The sequence below is a fragment of the Saccopteryx leptura genome, chromosome 4 (assembly GCF_036850995.1).
Source record: "Saccopteryx leptura isolate mSacLep1 chromosome 4, mSacLep1_pri_phased_curated, whole genome shotgun sequence".
NCBI lineage: Eukaryota > Metazoa > Chordata > Mammalia > Chiroptera > Emballonuridae > Saccopteryx > Saccopteryx leptura.
Genome location: NC_089506.1, coordinates 32004025 through 32027047, shown reverse-complemented (window position 1 = coordinate 32027047; position 23023 = coordinate 32004025). Strand labels below are relative to the sequence as shown.

At 38.3% G+C, this 23023-nt stretch overlaps 1 protein-coding gene across 2 annotated transcripts in view; it reads left to right on the top strand.

Moving 5' to 3' along the window:
• The window catches only part of ZMAT4 (zinc finger matrin-type 4), a 369306-nt gene that overhangs the window by 133224 nt on the left and 213059 nt on the right, over positions 1 to 23023 (top strand). For both annotated transcript variants that reach the window (XM_066380392.1, XM_066380391.1), the window contains one exon: positions 16633 to 16722. In XM_066380392.1, the coding sequence (XP_066236489.1) occupies positions 16633 to 16722 (90 nt within the window). The remainder of the gene's footprint in view (positions 1 to 16632; positions 16723 to 23023) is intronic.

The window sequence follows — 23023 nt, the reverse complement described above, 5'->3', positions numbered from 1 at the left end:
AAATGAAATAATAAATGAAAGGGGACATCATAACTAATAGTGCACATGTATAAAAGATAATAAAAGACCACTGTGAACACTTAGATGCTAACAGATTGGACTATCTAGAAGAAATGGATAAATTCATAGAAACATACAACTTATTAAAACAGAACTATAAAGAAATAGAAAATCTGAACAGACTACTAACAAGTAAGGAGACTGAATCAGTAATCAAAAGCTTCTCAACAACAACAACAAAAAATCCAGAACCAGATGGCTGCAATGGTGAATTCTATGAAACATTCAAATAAAGAATTGATATCAATTCCTCTCAAACTATTCCAAAAAAGCAGAAGAAGAGAGAATACTTTCAAATTCATTTTATAAGACCAGCATTACCCTCGTACCAAAACCAGACAAAGTCACTACAAGAAAAGAAAATTGCAGCCTAATATCTCTTATGAACACAAATGAAAAACTTCTAAACAATATATTAACAAACCAATTTGTGAAAGGGATCATGATCAAGTGGGACCATGATCAAATGGGTTTTATTTCAGGGTATAAATATAGTTCAGCATCTGTAAATCAGTCAATGGAATATACCACATTAACAAATGAGAAAAATCATATGAAAATCTCAATAGATGCAGAAAAAGTACTAAGCAAAATTTAATAGCCATTTATGATAAAAAAAACCTCTCAACAAAGTGATTATAGAGGGAATGTTCCTTAACATAATAAAGGTCATATAAGACAAACCCACAAATAACATAATGTTACATTTAATGGTGAAATACTAAAAGCTTTCCTCTAAGATTAGGAGCAAGACCAGGATGCCCACTCTCACTACTTTTATTCAACATAGTGTTGGAAGTCCTAGCCAGAGAAACTAGGTGAAGCAAAAACATACAAGAAAAGAAGTAAAACCACCTAGATTTGCAAATGACATAATATTATATGTACAAAACCTTAAAGATTCCACAAAAAAACCCCAAAACCTGTTAAGACTAAAAAATTTAGTAAAGTTGCAGGACACAAATCAATACACAAAAACTAGTTGCATTTCTATACACTAACAATGAAATATAAGAAATAGAAATTAGAAAACAAATTCCACTTATAATTGCATCCAAAACTACCTAGAAATAAATTTAATCAAGAAGGTAAAAGAGCCCTGGCCAGTTGGCTTAGTGGTAGAGCTTTGGCCTGGTGTGCAGAAGTCCCGGGTTCAATTCCCAGCCAGGGCACACAGGAGAAGCACCCATCTGTTTCTCCACCCCTCCCCTTCACCTTCTTCTCTGTCTCTCTCTTCCCCTCCCGCAGCCAAGGCTCCACTGGAGCAAAGTTGGCCTGGGTGCTGAGGATGGCTCTGTGGCCTCTGCCTCAGGCACTAGAATGGCTCTGGTTGCATCAGAGCAACACCCCCTGGTGGGCATGCCAGGTGGATCCCGGTTGGGCACATGCGGGAGTCTGTCTGACTGCCTCCCCATTTCCAACTTCAGAAAAATAAAAAAATACAAAAAAAAAAAAAGAAGAAGAAGAAGGTAAAAGATCTGTACTTGGAAAAGTACAGGATACTGAAAAAGAAATTGATAATGACTCAAATAATTGGAAAGATATTCCATGCTCATGGATTGTAAGAATTGATATTGTTAAAATGTCCTTACTACCCAAAATAATATGCAAGTTCAATGCAATCCTTATCAAAATTCCAAAAGCATTTTTTCACAGAAATATAACAAACAAGTCTAAACTTTGTTTGGAACCACTAAAGAACCTGAATAGTCAAAAAAAATCTTGAGAAAAAAGAACAAAGTTGGAGTCATCACATTGCCTGATATTGTTACAAAGCCATAGTAATCAAAACAATATGAATAGAATAGAGAGTCCCGACATAAACCCATCCATATATGGTTGACTGATTTATGACAAAGGAGCCAAGAATATACAATGGGAAAAGGACTTTCTCTTTAATAAATGTATTGGGAAAACTGGACCCCTATCTTATGCCACACACACGCAAAAAAAAAAAAAAATCAGCTCAAAATGGATTAAAGACTTAAATGTAGGACCTGAAACCATTAATCTCCTAGGAGAAAACATAGGGGGTAAGCTTCTTGACATCTGTATTGGCAAGGATTTTTTGAATTTGACACCAAAAGCAAAAGCAATAAAAGCAAAAACAAGCAAATGTGACTATAAAACAAAACCAGACTACAGAACAACAAGGGTTCTGCTCTTAGAGGAGCTGCTCTGTGCAGAACTCTTAAAGGTGCATTGTGGAGATGGATCAAGACCATAAAAATAACAAGATATTGAGATTTCAGTTATAAGAATAGAGTTCAATTTGAGAATAATTATATGGTACATGTCAAGGAGTATAAAATAATGGGTAAGGAGAGACTGTAATGTGAATATATATGCAGAGTAAAGAGGCCATATCTGAACCTTGCTGCTGCTGCTGTCCTTATTGTGGTTGTCTGGGTGATTTTCTTACCTTATTCAGCTCGTCATCTGTTTTACGAGGGCAGGGACTCTATTTAATTATGTTTTCTCCACAGACGAAACTTTCTTCCAAACAAATAAGTTTAACTTCTTTACAAGGGGCTACTGGGGAAATATGTTTGTTTTTTCCCCCAACCAGCAAAAGCTAGTCTTAGATGAGGTATATAACATTATTTAGCCTCCTGTGCTCTCTTTATTTTTCATGTGATTCTGCTTAAAATGTTCAGACATCAAGGGGACATATTCTTCTCTGTCCTCACACCATAGAAAAATGGTTCTTCTATGCTTTGGTGGTAATACAACTTTTTGAGTTTCAAGACTTTGATTTAAAATTGCCGTGCATTGATGTAGTGACTGTGTAGGCCAACGGAAGTATAGATTTAGTGCAAACACGTTGATGCAATCATGAATACCGCACATTCCCACCATATACATTTTCCTCTGATGAAAATTTATTTGTTCCTAATACTTGTTTAAGATAAGTGTTTCCCATTTCAAAAGCTCTCTTATAATTTTTTTTTAAATGACCCAGTTCTAGAAACTGTGAGGCTATGCTTTTTGCTTTTGAAAAGTGGACTGATTACTGTGTATAAGGAGAAAGGACCCAAGAGAGCATCTAGTTTAGGTGATTGTTACAGTGATAATTAAATATATGTTACAGTAATTAAATATATAGAGATATAGGAAAATATAGAATATATATATATATATATATAGAAATAAGTTAGGATATAATATTAAAAGCTATTAAGGCAAGTGAATAAGGTTACACCCTCTGGATGGAAACTAATCAAGTGTGCACAGATATGATAGGCGAGAATATACCTTCTGCGCAGGGATACTGGGACTCTGATGAGCCATTATCACCAACAACATTTGAATTTAAATTAATGAAAGAAGGGGGGCTACAATCTAGGGAACCATTTAATACCAAATTACATTTTGAATCAGAATTGCCATCAATAATGGAGGAAACTCCAAAAAGTGAAAATTCAGATTTAGAGGATTTACCCTCACCACCAAAAACACCCATAGGGGCATAAAATAGGGAAAAACAAATAAGTCCATCTTTAATTGCTCCACAATGGTGGAGGACCTATAGGTATCAACCAGACCCAACCCATACCCCCTAGTACCTCCGGTACAAAAATGATCAGAATTTTAATACAGAAAAGGCTTTTCTGTATTACCTGGATTTAGCTAAGACAGCCATTTATAACCCACATAGACAGCCAAATTACAGAGATTTAGAAAATCCACCCAAGGGAATTCATCCAGATACCTTAGCATCTTTAAATTCTGAAGATGATCACAATTACAAGCAAAAGCCTAGAGAAGGCATTACACCATATAACACTGAGAATCCACTTCAGAGCCAGAAGAAAGCAAAATAGTACAACACCTATATACAGTGCATAGGATATAACCCAGAAACTGGCCAAACCAGAATGAAATCATTCAAAATATTCACGAGGTGGTTCATCCTGGTTGTCAATGTAATATGAGGGTGTAATGCTAATAATGCTGACAATAATAACAATGCTATTACTGCTACTGCTATTATGACTACCTTTAAATTTCCTAATGTACTAACTGCACACAAATTAAACCTTACACAATATGCACAAAAATAACACCTAATTTTTCATCCACCACATATAGTAACAAGCAACAATTGATATTTTTATTATATACTTGGCAAAAACACACATTAAGGTAGCATAACAGAGATATTTTTTTATATAAACCCATTTATATTATGCCCAACATACCTAAGGAAAGCATATTGTGAATATCAATTTTTAGGAGAATTCCAATATTCACTCAGAAGTAGATATGATACTATACTAGATACATGCCTAAAAGAAAAATGATTCCAACAACAGTTAAGATTAAAATCTACATCAATTGTAGACCTAGAACTATTGGAACCACCAATTGAGTCATGTGATGTTATAAAGGAATCCATTAATAATGCATTTACAAATGCAACACTATCAATTCTACCATCATATGACATAGACCAATACATAGTGAGAGAAAATTTAACATGCATACAAAAAGCATCAAGAAATTACATACCATTCATGAATCATCTGATGTATTTCTGGTATCAACCAGCATCAGATGATAACACAGATTATGAAGATTATGAAATGAATGGTGAGGATTATAAAGAAATACAATTAGATGAAATAAGAATAACAGAGAAAATTGAGGAAAACACAATTAACGTGACATCCAACAGAAATACATGTTTTAATAAAAAACCATATTACTCACCACTAACAAATAACCCAAGGCTACCCCATCCCATTAGGATTTAATATAAATAGTAATTTTAATATGACACATATCGTTAAGGAAGAAGACATTACATACATACAGTATTATCTCACAGATTTCCCAAATTTCCCTACCTTTGGCAATTTTTGCCTCATTTATTGTATACCCTCCAGACAAAATGATAAGATATTTTTACTTCACTGAAGGAATGGCTTTTGGGAACAAACTCCATTCACAAATGTATATACCATTGCAGGAAGCCATCACCTCAGAATAATTTTTGGAATACAATCAAGGCTTCTGGGCTTTCAGACATATACCACAAGTATTAACTGATCTGGTACAGGAACCCATATTAGAAAGGCCAATTCCTATTACTGACACACCAATTTTTGGTAAGATACAATACAATCAAAATTGACAAGATCACAACAAAACTAGCAGAATTAGAACTAACAAATAAGAGAGAATATGAACAAACTCTAGACTTACTCTTGAAACATTTCATGACTGCAATTGATATAGCAACACGCATGCAGGCACAAATACAATTATTGGAAAAAGCATCCAAAGAAAGAATAGATTACCTAGACCAGGGGTCCCCAGACTTTTTACACAGGGGGCCAGTTCACTGTCCCTCAGACCGTTGGAGGGCCGGACTATAAAAAAAACTATGAACAAATTCCTATGCACACTGCATATATCTTATTTTAAAGTAAAAAAACAAAACGGGAACAAATACAATATTTAAAATAAAGACCAAGTAAATTTAAATCAAGAAACTGACCAGTATTTCAATGGGAACTGTGCTGCTCTCACTGACCACCAATGAAAGAGGTGCCCCTTCCAGAAGTGCAGCAGGGACCGGATAAATGGCCTCAGGGGGCCGCATGCCGCCCATGGGCCGTAGTTTGGGGACCCCTGACGTAGACGCTGATATATAAAGTCTAAGGAATTTCCCATGAAACTTAACTTTGCTAACAGACTGCCAAAGAACCCAAGACCAACTAATCTTTGCATTAAGAGATATTAGAGACATAATGATGAGGGGCGATGGATACTCACCCCTCTGGACACAAAATTTAGCATTATTAGAAACCTCAGAACCAATAGGGTGCATAATGTCACAATGTGAGTTCACGATAAAAACTATAGCAGGAGGCAAAACACAGTTAGGATTCCATACGATACCTTTACCACATAAAATAGTAAGTGATAAACATGTAATACCATAGGCATTTTGATATATGCAAAACCTTACTTTTTGAAACCAGAACAGTTAATAACATAGACAGAAAACACATACATAACCACACAGCAACTAGACATAAACCTTTTGACCTCCTCGTGGTAGAAACCACCCCAAGGGAAGCATTTTATTGTTTAGGAAACTTCGCCTTTGTACACTACAACACCAACCTGACCTATTGGGATCAAACTGCAAACTCAGAGAATTTGACAACGTATAACATCACAGACGACTCAGTGGACACCTGAAAACTAATCACTGACACTATGAATGTGACAGTCAATGGAAAAACCATATACTCAGCATATGCAATTCAGGCACATTGAAATATTTACCAGCAGCCATGTTCAGCGAAGGTCAAGAAGGACATATGAACAGGGGAAAAGATTATGAAGAAACCCTCAAAAAACTTGAAGTACTCCATAACGAGATTAAAAACTTACCTCAAAAGCTGAACAAGAACAGAATATTATAAAGGAATTAAAACTAATACCTAATAGCATGAGCATCATTCTAGACCATGATGCAAAAAGACATGGTAAACCATGTGATTTTATACAGACTACAGGATCTATATTTTCAACACTGAGTTGTAAACCAGCATGGAAGATAGTTTTGTAATGACTCTTGCAAGCATATAGCTTTCCAGGATCAAGGGGTGGAATGTTACAGAAATATAATGTTATAGTAATTAAATATATAGAAATATAGAAAAATATGGAAGATATATAGAAATAAGTTAGGATATAATATTAAAAGCCATTAAGGCAAGTGAATAATGCTATGCCCTCTGGTGGGAACTAATCTAGTCTGTACAGAGATGATAAGCAAGAATATGCCTTTTGCTCAGGGCCCAGCTAGTGTGTATGTGAAATTATATAAATAAAAAGAGCTCCCTGGTAGGAACTCTCTAAAAGTGGCTTGATGTGACAATTCTGTAGATTAACATAAAAAAGAGCAACCTGCTAAGAACTTCCAAAAAGTGGCTTGATGTGATAATTCTATTGCTTAACACCTGTTAGAAGGCATATGCCAGAAAAGGGTACTAAAGCCAAGGGGACTCCAGCTGCAGTCAGTGTCCAGATCCAACGTTGAACATGGGCTAACTCCATGCTGTTCTGACCAAGGACAGCCGAGAGAGCACACCGACAGGACTCCCTTAAGCTGTACCCAGGCACACCGTAAGATTTGTGAGTAATAAACTGCCTGTGTGATTCTTGCAACTAACTTGTGTGTTGGTTGTGTCTTCCCTGTGGTGGCGATTGGTCTCAGTACCAATAAGTAGCATCCTCATAGCCACCTGAAGAGTAGTCTCGGAGAGGCCAGTCCTACAGTTAAGCTGGAGTGTCCCACTGCACGGGGAAGTCAAATTGAGGATGCCTGATCGACATAGAGCTCGGGTTCTACTGGGACAGTGATACACATATCTTGGCTTGGGCTGTCACACAAAATACCATAGAATGGTGTCATAAACAACAGATACTTGTTTCTCACAGTTTTGGAGAGTAGATATCTAAGATCAAGGTGCCAGCAGGGTTGGTTTCTGGTGCAGCCTCTCTTCCTGGCTTCCAGAATGACCACCTTCTCACTGTGTCCTCACATGGCCTTTACTCTGTGCGTGTGGAAAGAGGAAGAGATGGCTGGTGTCTCATCCTTGTCTCAAAAGGACACCAGTCCTGTCGGATTAGGGCCACACACTTTCTGACTCCATTCAACTTAATTACGTTTGTAAAGACCCTATCCCAAAATTCAGTTAAATTTAGGGTTAGGGCTTTAACATATGAATTTGGGGAGACACTTTTAGTCTACAAGAGCACAAATACCCCGGATCCTATAATTAAAAAGTAAAAGACATAATACCCTAGCCCAACAGCCCACATGTCTGACCACAGGTTAAGAGAGGCTTTACCAAACTAGCATTTGGGGAGTCAGGGTCTTAGAAGCAGCCGCTGGGGAACTGACTGTGGCGGGTTCCAAACCTCTTCCTTAACAAGCTGGATCTGCTTGTGCCATGGAGTCTGCAGCAATAGCGTTCACTCTAAATCCTGACCTTTGTACCACTGACTGCAGTTTCTCCGTTTCTTCAGAGTGTATGCTTCAAGCTCAGTCTTCATCAGTTCACCTGCTGCGGGTTTCCCCTCCAGTGTGCACACTCTGCAGAATGCCTGCAGTTGTTTCTTAGCACTGTCTCCAGTCTGCAGGCTCCCTGCTTCCCTCTGACTTCTACTGCAGCAGAAAGATCGAGAGGTGGAAATAGATGGGTGTTGGGTTTGATTTTATTTTTAGAATGGAAGGAAATCTATAATAATTATGTACACAATGTTTTTACACAATTGGTTTAGTTAATCAAGGGTCTTGGGCTTTTATTTTGGGATTTCCTCTTTCATGCGTTCAGTTACTCAACCAACAAACCTTTATCGAACACAAACTATGTATCGGGCATGGTGATAAATAATGGGGACACAACAGTGAACAAACAGATATAATTCCTGTTCTCTGAGAATTTATAAGTTGTGGGTTCTTGAGCAGGTACTTTGGTCTTTCTGAAATCTGTTTTCCTCATCTTCAGGAAGGACAGTTTGAGTGGCAAATCGTCAATGTTGAAATGAATCTTTAAAATTTTGACTTTTTTCCTCTAATTACTGGAATAATTAGATCTCTTAAGGAATTGGAAAATCCAAAGAAAGCACACATAAGAAAAATTAAAACTATTTGTGATCCATGATAAAAATAATGTTAAAATTTTGGTGTATTTTTTTTCCTAGACTGTTGCTACATCTGGGCACACATGTGTATATACACACACATAACTTTGTTTAGAAAATCTGCATCATTTATAGTCTGGTTTGAAAAAAAGATTTTTTTCTTAGTGTTATTTTATAGATACTTTTCGTGTCATTGAATGTTATTATGCTTGTTAATCGCAACTTGGTAATCTATCATATAGATATATCATAATATTTATCTCTCACTTGGAACATTAACTTATTTTCTCGTTTTTACTAATATAAATATATGGCAATATATGGCTCTGATTGCTTTCTTAATATAAATTCATAGAAGTAGGATTGTTGGCTCAAACAAGTTTTTGCCTGTTGAATACATATTGCAAAATTTCCATTTAGGAAGCTTTTATCAGTTTATATGCCTATTAGCTACATATAAGAGTCTTGGTTTTACTCTATCTTCACCAAATGAGATATGTATATTTTGAAAATCTTTGCCATTTTAACAAGTGAAAAAATATATTTTTCACTTTAAAAATTATAAGGTAGAATTTGGATAAACTTCTTTTTTATGTATCTTTAGCTGTTTGCATTTCTACAATTTCTTTTTACATCCTTTGCCTATTTTAATATTTTTTCTTATAAATTTGTTAGAGCAATCTATCTTAAAGATATTAAACCGTTTTTTTTTTTTACATATTGCAAATATTTTTCCTGCTTTATGATTTGCCTTTTATATGTAGGGTGGGCAAAAGTAGGTTTATAGTTGTGAGTAGACAAAACAGAATTTATTCTTGTATTATTATTTACTAATTACTGTGTTGTTTTACATAGAAACAACTACAAATCTACTTTTGGCCCACCCTGTATATGTATTTCAGATTAAAAACCTATATATTTTTTGTAATTATATCTATCAGTTCTGCTTTTATTATTATTATTATTTTTTGCTCTGTTGTTTAGAAAACTTTTACATTATGAAGTTAGAGATATTTTCCCACTTTCTTTTTGGTTGTAAAGTATTGGGTCTATTTTGGGAGTCTCTGTGTCTAATTTTCCCGCCACTAGAGCCACTCTATATCTATTCTGGTCTTTTGTCTGCATGCTCTCCAGAATTATTTCCTCCCCTCCTTTTTTAAATCGTATTCCTCTACGTTGTAGGAAGCGTCTCTGTCTCAGCTCTCACACTGAACTGCATGCACTGTTGGTTCTGTTCTGGAGCTTATGTGGCAGTCAGTCAGAATTAAGCTATGGTGTCAGTGTCCTTACCTCATAAACTCAGACAGTGCATCTTCACTTTAGTCAGTTGTCTTAACTCATCTTTTAGCTTTTATGCTCACTTTATGTTTTCTGAGATGAAATGACATGAAGCATGCACCATTTGAAACTTCTGTTTATTACAGTAAATATTTTGTGCAATGAAAAACCCCCCGATGATTCCTCCTGGAGAGTTTTTCCCAAGTCTGTTTTGTATAACAAGATTTCCCCATAGATGCCCTTATACCTGACAGGATAGAAGGCTGGTAAGGCCTGCCACGTGTCCCCAGTGTGTGTGGATCGGCCTTGGCATTTCTCAAAAAATCTGCTGATATCTTTCGACAGAATTTTATCTGTGGGACTGGATTATGAACCATTTTGGTGGCCCGGCAGCTTGGATAGGGGATCTGGAACTCAGGGCCGTTCAGGCAGAAGAGTTTTATTTCTTCCTTCTGTGTTAAAGCCTTCCTCTTGGGACCAGTTTTCTCTCTCTAGGCTTTGCCTTGGTCCTTCTGCCACTTGAGGTTTCTGTAGCGACCTCCTTCTGCAGGACTAAGGAGAGGTGCGTCACTCTGGAAAAGAACCCCACCCATCAGAGAGCTCTCCAACACTGGTGGTTTTCTCTTTCATTTATCTGCATTTAGCCTTGACTTTCTAGCGAAGCTATGCAACAGATTTTCACCTGGCACCCCTCAACCTTGGAGTGTTAACTTGTTTTCTTCCAGGGCATCTTCTCCTTCTTCCGGAGGGATGGAAACGCTGCCTCTCATTGGCCAATCACCTCGGGCAGCCTGGGAGGTCAGATCCTTGGTGTGGGTGGTCCTCACCCTAGAATGAGCGGAAGTACCTCAAACGTAGTGGCATGTGAGAATCACTCTTCCGTAATTATCAGTCTGTTCCAGGTTTTCCCCTTTTCTTGTAGTTCTGGGCTTATTTTAGCTGGTTTCTAGAAGAGGTATAATTAGATACCTAGAAGGAAATAAGATGGTGAAGCTTAACTGGGAAATCAGGAATGGATCTTATAGCTTATTTGAAATAACACCTCTCCTGCCAGCCTCACAACTGTGATTTGAGGATAAAATGAGATGATAAATGTGAAAAAAATTTGAAGGTTGTTTGGAACATTATGCAAATATACAGTCACTTTATCTCCACATTTTATGAGACCAAAAATCAGGAGCCTCGTTGGAAGCAAATTGGAGCTGTGAAAAATTTTTTTACAGTAATATGTGCTAATGGAAGATGGCTATTTAGGTGCAGTACAAAGCCATTTATTTCTATGTGTATTGTCCCCTTTTTTCACAGTAACACATCTGAAATGGACATTTGTCTTGTTCCTCATCCCCTCCCAGAGAAGGCTGGCCTGAATTTCCACTTCAGACTGTTTCTTTGAGTGCCAAGAGATTGTTTCAGCAAAAGAAACTAATCTGCAGATAGGTCTGCCCTCGTGCGATGCCTGGCATCGGGGGCAAGGGCTTTAATTAAAATGGGAGAGTTGGTCATTTCTGGCCTATCTGGGAAGCTTAGAGCTGATGTGGTTTGAATGAAAGTAATGACTTTTGCTTAAAATGCAAATATTAATGCAAGAAAGAGCTGCGAATGGCCATCGGTGCAATTGAATGAAATTATAATTTCCTTTTTATGCCTACTCTTCAAGTAATTTTCTTTTTTCTTCCTGAAACTGTGTAGTATACACATTTCACATGTAGGATATATTTTTCTGTTAAAAGTTCCTTTCAGTTGGCAATGTGTCTGTCTTTTTAAATTCTTAGAAGCAGTATACCTTGTAGGTTTTAATAAATCTTTGAAACCGTCCTAAGGGGTTTTTGTTGTGTGTGTTTATTTGTTTGGTATAAACCAGTTCTAGAAACAGCTTTCTTCCGGGCCTTCTCAGTTTGGTAGTCATTTGCCACCGGGCCCATAGTCTCAATTCATACACAGAAAGCAAAAGTGACCACATTGTGAAAAGTACCCATTTTTACCCTGGCATATTTGTGTCTACCAAATTAAATTTTATAACTTGAAGTCACGTGTATCACTTTTGGGTTAAATATGCTTATCTAATTACCAAGGAATGCAATAAAAAAATGTGCATTTTGAATACTGACAAGACATTTACAAGGGTAGGTGGAAATGTCATCAGTTATACCAGTACATGTCAAAAGCATTCCAGATCAGTGAATTATTTTACTCACAATTACTGTGAGTAAAAAGTATACTTAATGAGGAGTCCCAGTGGCTTGATAAGCATTGTGAAGTTATTATGACTTTCAGATTAAAGGTAAATTTATAGAAATAAAAAGTGAAAACTACCCATGTTTCTCCTACCCTAATAAACATGCTTCCCCTACCTGTTAGCGCTATACTAATGAATTTTTATATAACTGCAATCGCAGCATATGAGCAATTTTGAGTTTAACCTTTTTTAGTCAACATTTATTATGTAGAAAGAATTTCTTTTTACAGTTTCCAACTGAACATTAAGACAGTCCGTGGCTGTTGACTATGCAGCTGTTTCCCAGGTTTTTGGTTTTTGCTTGTTTGTTTCTTTTTATATAACACTGCAATGAACATCTTTGCTCAAATTTAATTTTAACTTTCTGTGGGGAAGGTTTTATTTTTAGAATAAATTGAAGTAAGTGAGATTAAATCCAAATGTAAAGTAATTCAGGGAGTTAACGGATCGAGAGGAGCCAGCTGAAGGAAGACACTGCAGGTGACTCAGTGACCTGTCGTGAGAAAGAGGTGAGTGTGCCAGGAAGAAAAGGGAGGGCTGAGTAGCAGAGCCACACCCTGTGGTTGAAAGGTGTGGAAGACACTCCAGTACTGAGGCTGGGTAAGGTGTTGAGCACCCCGGCACATTCTGCTGGAACCTCTTTCCCTGTGTTAACCAACAGCTCTAGGAAGTGGCTTCGGGTGTGAATCAGACTAACTGGGAGGGTGACTCTAGACGCCTTTCATTGTCTTTGGAGTTTTTACTTCCAGCCCCAAGTAAGGATTGGCTCCTTGGAGGAAAGGCATTGCAGTCAGCCCAGGTAGCCTGGAAAAGTAGCAGGAGGGGAAAGAGGTGACCAGACAGAAGGCATGCCCCTCCACACTCATTCCAAAAGCAGAGGGCGTTGGCCAGGCTCTGCTTCTCCTCACTCACACATGAAGGCAAAGGCGGTCTCTGTAGGGGGTCTAGTCCTCCTTCCATCAAACCTAGAACTTGGGGGTCTGAAGGAGAAAAGCCAGCCTCTAATGAACAAAATTTGGTAATACACCTTAAACCTTAACATCTCTCCTCACAGCATGGCTTCCCAGCAGACTGTATCATTTATTTCTACTTCTTTCCAGCTAGCACGTTCTTACTAGTTTTATCACACTACAATTAAATAACTCAGTGAACTCTGCCTTTGCTGGCACGTCTTTATGAAAGAAAAGTAATATTTTAGGAAAGATGGGAAAAAAAAGAAAAAAAAGACAACCACCGCAAAACAGGCCATGTTACGAGATTTCCAATCTCGCCATGATTTTGTTCTCTGGGAACCCAGGGTTTTGAGTAGATTGCTGATGTAGGAACTGTGAAAAGAAGTTTTTCTATGGTAACAAATGAAAAATTGGAAACCTGCTTCAGCCATATTTGAGTTCACACTGTCACCACTTTGTCTTTTCACCAATTACCTGTCTGCTGCGCTTTTCTCTGGGGCCACATTCAGCCGCTTGCAGGTTTTTGAAATGCTCATTTTTATTATTTTGATTATAGCAGTATATTCTTAATACTTCGCCTCTTCTCTACCTACAAAAAGCACACAGAACTATAGAAAATGGGTACACATTTTAGTAGTCAACCTATTTATCTGCAAAAAGAACAAATGCTATATTAATTTGCCCTGAATCATTCTCAAAATGATGTGGAAGCTGAATGATGGTGTTGAAATCGTATGACACAGGTGCACATAGGTCTCTATTTCTTAGGCCTCCTAATCTTCCAGGCAAACAAGATTCCAGATAAACACTCATTTGATATTACTGTGCGTCCTGGAAATGGATACGAATGTATTACAAAATCACACTCCAGTGCTTTTACAGGTCTGTAATATTTCTCATGTTCCAATAGCACTTTTAAACCCATTTAAAGGCCTTGAAAGTATTCAGGGACTGTTTAGAAGCACAGTATTCTTGCTCTAGGCACAATATAGGAATTTAAAAAGTGATAAATGAGGAAAACCAGACAGAAAAGATTTACAATACATCCTGTAAACAAGATGCAATTTGCTGTGTGGCTAATCAATGAAGACAAACCATCATCCGGGAGATTGGCTAGAACCCAAGCAATGTGCAACCAAGGCCTGGGAAAGGAGAAGTAATCTCTGAGTAAGAGAAAAGGAGAAAGGATGGGCATTAGGTACAAAGGGATTCAAGGCAAATTCACATTAAAGAGACCGTGGTAGCACCAAACATAGGGATTGATGCAGTCAGTGCCAAGAAATGTTTATTTTATTTAGCATTATGGATTGCAATTTTTCATATGCATTAGCTTATTTGATTCTCATGGTAACCTTAATAATATTATTACATTCATTTTTGAACATGGAGACAATGAGATTCGTTGTGGCTATATACAAATGAAAGTAAATGACTTGTTCAATATCACACAGTTAGAAAATGGTAGAGCAAGATGTAGGGTTTTGAACTCTGAGAACAGTAATGTGGAGCTTAAAAACGGGGCTACATTCTGAGAAATGTGAAATTAGACAATTCCATTGTGCAACCATCACAGAGTGTACTTACACAACCTCAGATGGTAAAACCTACTACACACCTATGTTATATGATATAGCCTATTGGTCGTAGGCTACAAGCCTGCACAGCATGTTACTGGACAAAACTCCATGAGATTAAATCAAGCACAAGAGAAAATGATGCAATCAAAAGACTAGTTAAATACGAGATGCATAAGTTGCTGCGAGCGGAAAACAGCATACTCTTTTACTGCAAACTTTTTAAATTATTATTTTTTTATTTATTCATTTTAGAGGAGAGAGAGAGAGAGAGAGAAGGGGGAAGGAGCAGGAAGCTTCAACTCCCATATGTGCCTTGACCGGGCAAGCCCAGGGTTTTGAGCCGGCAAACTCAGCATTCCAGGTCAACGCTTTATCCACTGCGCCACCACAGGTCAGGCTGCAAACTTTAAATGTAGACAGAGTACACTAACATAACAATAAAAAGTCTAGTATAGGAAATTATATATAAACAAGTAACATAGTCGTTTATTACCATTATCCAGTACTACGTACTCTGCATAATTGTGTTGTTATACTCTTACAGGACAGGCAGTGTAGTAGGTGTGTTTACACCAGGGGTGGTCAACCTTTTTATACCTACCACCCACTTTTGTATCTCTGTTAGTAAAATTTTCTAACTGCCCACCGGTTCCACAGTAATGGTGATTTATAAAGTAGGGAAGTAACTTTACTTTATAAAATTTATAAAGCAGAGTTACAGCAAGTTAAAGCATATAATAATAATTACTTACCAAGTACTTTATGTTGGATTTTTGCTAAGTTTGGTAGAATAAATCTTTATGAAACAACTTACTATAGTTAAATCTATCTTTTTATTTATACTTTGGTTGCTCTGCTACCACCCACCATGAAAGCTGGAACGCCCACTAGTGGGCGGTAGGGACCAGGCTGACTACCACTGGTTTACACCAACATCACCACAAACACGTGACTAATGCGTTGTTACCACATTGTCACTGCTGCGATGTCTCTAGGCAACAGGGACTTCTCAGCTCTATTATAATCTTATGGGACCACCACTGGGTATGCAGTCTGTCTGGTCTGTGTTTCATTTCAACTCTTCTCATTCCACCCTCCCGCCTCAGGCAGGTAGCAACTTGGAAGCCAGAACTGCAGTATTTAAAGGTGAGGGGAGTTTGGGTGAAGCCTCGGTTGAGCAAAGGAGTAGAGGAAAGACAGAACCATTCCTAGACAGGACCTAGTCAGTGTAGGCAGAAATTGATAGTCCCTCTAAGCCTGAGGGAGGTGAGGCTTTTTTTGTTCACTGGGTGTGCTTATATGCATGGAACTTGGGCTCTGACCCATCCTCCAGTGTACAAACAGTACTTTTTGTTTGCTCACGATAGCTGACATTGGAGATTTGTTTTGATAGCTTATTACCGAGGCTCAGGTATGAGAACTGGAGGCAAAGACTTTTGTTGGAGATGCCACGTGTGCCTGACTCCCAAATGGCATTGCTCCTGTTTCCTTAGGGCAGGGCAGCAGGGGTGAGAGAGAAAGTGGGGAACACGGCTTTTCGTCACCAACTGACCCTTGTATTATTCCTTCTGCCAACCTGTTCTTACTTTTGAGGACAATTAACTATGTTATTCACTCCCAGCTAAAAGATCCCAATGCTCTTACTTCTTCATTAAGTGTGTTTTCTAATCCTGAAATTATTTTGGCTTTATGACGTTGGGCAGGTCACTTAACCTATCTGAGCCCACATAACTCGCAGGATCACGTGCAAATGTTTTTTAACAAAAATAATTGTTGGCATTTGCAGTCACTGGCTGTACTCCTGGGGATTTAAAATGCCTTTTCTTTTACAGTATCTGCTTCTGCTTTTTCTTCCCAGAGTCGAAAACATGCAAGCAAAGTTCGACTGTATTACATGCTTCACCCCAGGGATGGTGGGTGTCCTGCCAAGAGGCTCCGGTCGGAAAACGTGAGTATCTGGCGCCATATGCTTAGACCATTTGTTGTGTATGCTAAGAACTTTGCAGATCTATCTTTTTCTTTTTCCTGTCAGAACTTGCTGGTAGGGCATCAGAGGACTTTTGGATGATACCGTGCTGGGATCACACAGAGGTGGTGTGACAGAGAGGCTGGGTAAGGGGACATAGGAGTCATTAGAAGACAAAGATCAGTAAAGGCATGACCTGTCAGAAATAGCAGATATTTTGCTTTTTACATGTTTTAATTTTCCTTTGGCATGTAAAACAGAATGCCAGTTTTTTCATGTATAATGAAACTGTACATATCTTGCAAATAAAGATTCTCAGGGATTTTGATCAGCACCCTCCCTTCCTGAGGGAACATTTACCTGGGAAGACAAATGATAATTAGAAAGTTGCTTTGAGGGTGTCAAGTTATAGCAAAGGGCTTGCTTCAGCCGGATCAAGGCAAACACTGAAGAAAGGAATGTTTCTTGTAGGGCTTACTTACTTTTCCTAATAAGTAAAATATTATTTTTGTTATTTGAGCTGCTTTTATTTATTTATTTAAAATTTTTATTTTATTTTATTTATTCATTTTAGAGAGGAGAGAGAGAGGGAGAGAGAGAGACAGAGAGAGAGAGAGAGAGAGAAGAGAGAGACAGGGGGGAGGAGCTGGAAGCATCAACTCCCATATGTGCCTTGATCAGGCAAGCCCAGGGTTTCGAACCGGCGACCTCAGCATTTCCAGGTCGACGCTTTATCCACCGCGCCACCACAGGTCAGGCTATTTGAGCTGCTTTTAAAAAATTGAAATATAGTTGACATATGTGAGTTTCAGGTGTACAACATAGTGATTCAACATTAATATGCCTTATGATATGTGAACACCACACTAAGTCTAATAACACTCTGTCCCTATGCAAAGTTACCACACTATTGCTGACTATGTTCCCTTTACCTTTTATACCTATCCCTTTACTCTCTTTACTTTTATACTTATCCCTTTACTCTCTTCCCTCTGGCAACCATTAGTTTGTTCTTTGTTTCTATATGTCTGTTTTTGTTTTGTTTTATTTGTTTTGATTTTTAAAGAAAAACTTTACATATAAGTGAAATCATGGGGTATTTGTCTTTCTCTGTGTGACTTATTTCACTTAACCTAATATCCTCTAGGTCCATCCATATTGTCTTAAATGGCAGGATTTTATCATTCTTATGCTGAGTAATATTCTGTTATATATATGTACCACATCTTCTTTTTCTTTTTCTTTTTTTTAAGTGAGAGTAAGGGGGGATAGAGAGACAGACTCCTGCATATGCCCCGACCGGGATCCACCCAACAACCCCTGTCTGGGCCTATGTTCACAACCGAGTTATTTTTAGCATCTGAGATGGAGGTTCCACAGAGCCAACCTCAATGCCTGGGCCAATGTGCTCGCAACAATCGAGCCATGGTTGCGGGAGTGGAGAGGAGAAAGAGAGAGAGAGAGAGAGAGAAAGAGAGAGAGAGAGAGAGAAAGGGGAGGAGGGGAGGAGGAGAGAAGCAGATGATTGCCTCTTATGTGTGCCTTGACTGGACTCAAATATGAGACTTCCACACGTTGGATCAACGCTGAGACAGCTGGTCAGGGCCTGTACCATGTCTTTTAAAAAAAAATTTTTTTTATTGATTTTAATTTATTGTGTTTACATAAATTCAAGTGTACCATTGAATACATCCCCCCCACCCCTGTGTTCCCCTCAACATCCCCCTTGCCCCCCTTCCTCCTATGCCCTCCCCCCTTCCCTCCAGGATTTGCTTTCCTGCTCTCTATAACTCCGTGTTATGTATTTATAATATAATTTCACCAAACTCTTTCCCTTCTCTGATCCCATCTTCTCATCCCCTTTCTCTCTGTCCACTTTCCCTCTGGTCCCTTTGATCCCACCTCTGCCTCTATTCTGTTCCTCAGTTCACATTGTTCATTGGATGTCTCAAATGAGTGAGGTCATATGATACTTTTCTTTCTCTGCCTGGCTTATTTCACCTATCATAATAGTTTCCAGGTCCATCCATGTTGTCACAAAAGGTAAGATTTTCTTCTTTTTCATGGCTGCGTAGAATTCCATTACTTATATGTACCACAACTTTTTAATCCACTCATCCACTGATGGACACTTGGGCCATTTCCAGATCTTGGCTATTGTAAACAATGCTCCAATAAACATAGGGGTCATGTCTTCTTTATCCATTCATCTATTGATGGACACCTATTTCATATTTTGGCTATTACTAGTAATGCTGCAATGACTATAGGGGTGCATATATCTGTTCAAATTAGTGTTTTCATTTTCATTGGATTAATGAAAATAGAATTGCTGGATCATATGGTAGTTCTATTTTTAGTTTCTTGAAGCATCTTCATACTGTTTTCCACAGTGTCTATATCAATTTGCAATCCTACCAACAATAAGTGGCATATTCTTAGCTATGATACACTGATGAATAAACACAGCAATCCTTACTCTTTGAGTTCTGAGGAGTCTGCAGACATAGAATTCATCTCCTACATGATCACTTATGCTTGTGATTCTGTTTTCCTTTGTTACCATATAGAGGTTGGTCTCTTTTATGTATTAAATAGTAATGCATAATCATTGAAGAAACTTGACAAAAGCTGGACCTGTATATTCTTCACAGAAAAGAAGAGAGAGCGCAAAAGAATGGCATATGATTGAGTGTAGTGAGTGTCAGGGCTGGTGTTGTTAGTGAATTCCAAGCATGACTGCTAACATTACAAAATGAACAGACTGATCTGGAACACAGTGGAGTTCTCTTTACTGCCTTGTGAAAATGGCATTTAGAGCTACTGGAGGCAAAGGACACCAAGAAAGCTTTGCAAGTGTTAAGAAGTTGGACACTGAGTTCTATCAGTGCTCAGGCTTATGACCTTGGACAAATAATTAATCTTTGTGAACCTCAGTTTCCTCGAAACAACTATAATAATCATACTTTTCTCACTGGGCTTTTGTGACTACGGAATGAAAGAATAGGTAATGAGGTGTATTGTTCCATGTTAGGCATTGAATAAAACAAGTATAAGTAAGACACAGACTTGTCTAAAAGAAACTCAGAATATAGTGAGGGAGATTAACATTGTATTAAAGAACTAGCTATGATGGCACAAGTGGAGGTATTTATTAACATTCTTCACAAAGTCCCATAGAAACAAAGGGCAAGTGAGTTATACCCGGGCAATTCGACCAGGGAAGGTATTACGCACTTTGAGTTAGAGTCTTTCAGTTTGAATGAATTGTACCAGATGGAAGTGGTGGGAATGAGAAAAGAAGACAGGTACATTCTATCAAAAGAGCTTTGAAACCACAGGAGAGTTGGCCTATACCAGCTTTATGTGATCTCCAAGTCCTTTAGCTATATTGGAGTCATGCTTCCACCAGGTGTTTATTAAAAGAGACAGAATTAATTTTTTTCCCCTTTGAAATTGCCCAGCAACAGCGCCAATACTGCTTTATTCAATAGCCATTCAGTGACTTATCCTAATGGTTAGAAGTATTGGATTCAGGGTTACTTGATAATTAGTTCTTGAACACAGGTCACTTTCTACCTGCTCCAGTTCTAATCATGAATGTTACACTTACGTCTGAGCTCCTGGGGAGGCTTCATCAGGCTTGTGGAAAGGGAAGCTGGGATTCAAGCTGGTGTTCCTCCAAGACATGGTCTCTCCACTCTGGTCAGACCCAGGATTCCCCTCATTTGGGCTCTGGCCAGTAACCCTGAGGTCGTTTTATGGGGTGGAAAATCTTTGGATTTTAGAGCAAAAGGTATTTGCAAGGATTTGAGATTTTTTTTTTCCTTTGATGTATCTGGGTTTTGAAAACTTTGATCTACTATTGATTATTTATTAAATCATTTTTCTATAACTTATTAATCATAGTGTTAAAGCCAATCAGTAAACAGGAAAAACAACATAATGATCTTATTTTTGAAAGAGACAGTTGATAGTTTTATTAGGCTGTGTGTACATTTCACAGGTGAATGTATCATTTCCACCAGGCATTTTGATATTTTGGCTGAAGTGCAGATGCCACTCCAGGCCTCCTCCAGGGCTCTGAGCATTAGTGTTGGTAACTATTTGGACCAACTTTATTTTGTACAGACTCATACCTAAGGGTTGAGAGACTGTTGGGGACCGAAATATAAACAGGGTGTTTTTACGATCCGGATATCTTGGGGATAGAGGTGCTGGGCCTAACCCCCCACCTCACCTGCCTAGTTAGGAAAGAGCTATACCTGATTCTCGCTTGTTCCACCCATGTTCTCCGGAAGAGTCTGGAAGCTAGTTTCTTATTGGTGTAAAGTTAGATTTGAATGGTATGGTGGGGGTTGTCTTTGAGTGGTTTTGGAAACAATTGAATTGCTAATGGACCACCTTTTTCCCTGAATAAAGGCAGGTGCATCTTTGGGAGCAGCCCTGTTACGGCTCAGGAACAGTAGAGACTGTTCTCCGTGCCATCCCCCCGAACCCATCTGTATGTGTATATCTTTAAGTCTCTGTCTATCATTTATTTAATTCCATACCTTTTCCCATTCGAAGGCCCCGTAACAGACTCGTCGTGGCTGGACCGCGACAAGAGACTGAATATACAAATGACAATGGCCAGACTACATATAAAAATAGAACTTTGTCCAGAAAACCAAGCCATTAACGTATAGGAACCAGCCCGGGAAGTCTGCCTAAATCAGACTTATGGAAAGTCTGACCACTGTCTTTAGTAATCACTTAGGAAACCAAACACCAACCCATGTCACAATAAGCCCAAAATGGACAGGACTTGATTACTACTTTTTAGCTTCCCTCATTTCTGTCCCTACAGAGAAAGCCACATATGCATCCTAACCAATCATATAAGATGTCCTTTTCCAGTTAACCCACCTATAGCTTAACTCCATCACAAGCCTCCACTCACAGCGCATCTGAAGCCTCCTTATCACCCACTTTCTTGCTTGCTTTTGCGTCTCCTCCAAACACAAGTGATGGTAACTGATTCCTTGATAAAACAAGCATTGAGTAAATAACATTTCTGGTGCTCATTTCGTTGGTCTTTATCTTCACAGGGTTGTAGAATGGTATAACAACAACAACTAATGTACACATTTGTCAGAAAGCCTAACTGAGGTCATTTCTTTATTTAGCACTTTGTTTTCAAAGTGCTTTCTCATGCATTATTATTATTGATTCTTTTTCCACCAGGACCCTGTGTTCTGGGAAGGATGCAACATCTCTTCTATTTGCTTGTCTGTTCCTGCCCATGTTCCCACCTGCCCTGCTTCCAGGGGCTGCGACAAGTTTGTATCCTCGTGTTACCTGATTGAGAGCAGTTTCACGGCTGCCCTGAATACCCTGAATAACAATATGAGTGGCTGCTAACATGAGAGAAAACTTGCTGCTGACTTTCCACACGCTGACTACAAATGAACTGTGGGCCTTCAGTGATTGCTAGAATGGAGGGGGCTGATGAGTAATGACAGCCATTCTTCCCTTCCCCGTTCTGAGCATCTGGAATACACAGTAACTCCAAATTTACCTACAGGTGGACAGAAGTGTCTATTGTTATTACCAAGTCCTGTTGCTACTTCTACTCCAGGTCATTTGGCCTTTCGTTGTTTAAAAACTTAACTTTATTTTGATCATCTGTCCTGGCATTTCTAACTTTTAAAATTCCCCCTTCGCATGCTTTGACTTTTTAGAATCCTCCTTTGACCTTCTATGTTTTTTCTCCCATAAATTTTGGAGCAAGACATTTCCCCCTTGATGCCACCATGTAAAATTATGTGTGAAATAAATTGTTGTAGTTGATTGCCTTTGAGAAACTTTCAGGAATCCCCTGAGTGTTTGAGCCAAAAAGAAAAGGCCATTAGAAATCCTTAGTGCATTGAAAATCTGTTTTTCACCAATGGCTCTTTTTAGTGTCTTTTCATCCATGGGTCACATGCTTTGAAAAAAATTGTCGGTTCAGGAAATAGTACTTTTAAGTAAAGAGGTGATTTAATTTTACTTTTATTTTTGTTCTATAAAGATATCTAATTGCCAATCCAAATCTCCAGTCAGTATTAAGTAAATAATGTCTTTAAATGGAGTTAAAATTTCTTCTCAGTGGAGGAACTTGACAATTGGTTGGTTTAGAATCAAGTTTCTCGGACCTAAATACCCTTTTCACAAAAATTATGGTATATTTTATAGCTTCATTTTCATTTTGAAATATCCCTTAATTTTTGTGAGCAGTATATTTGTCTGATTTCCATTGGAT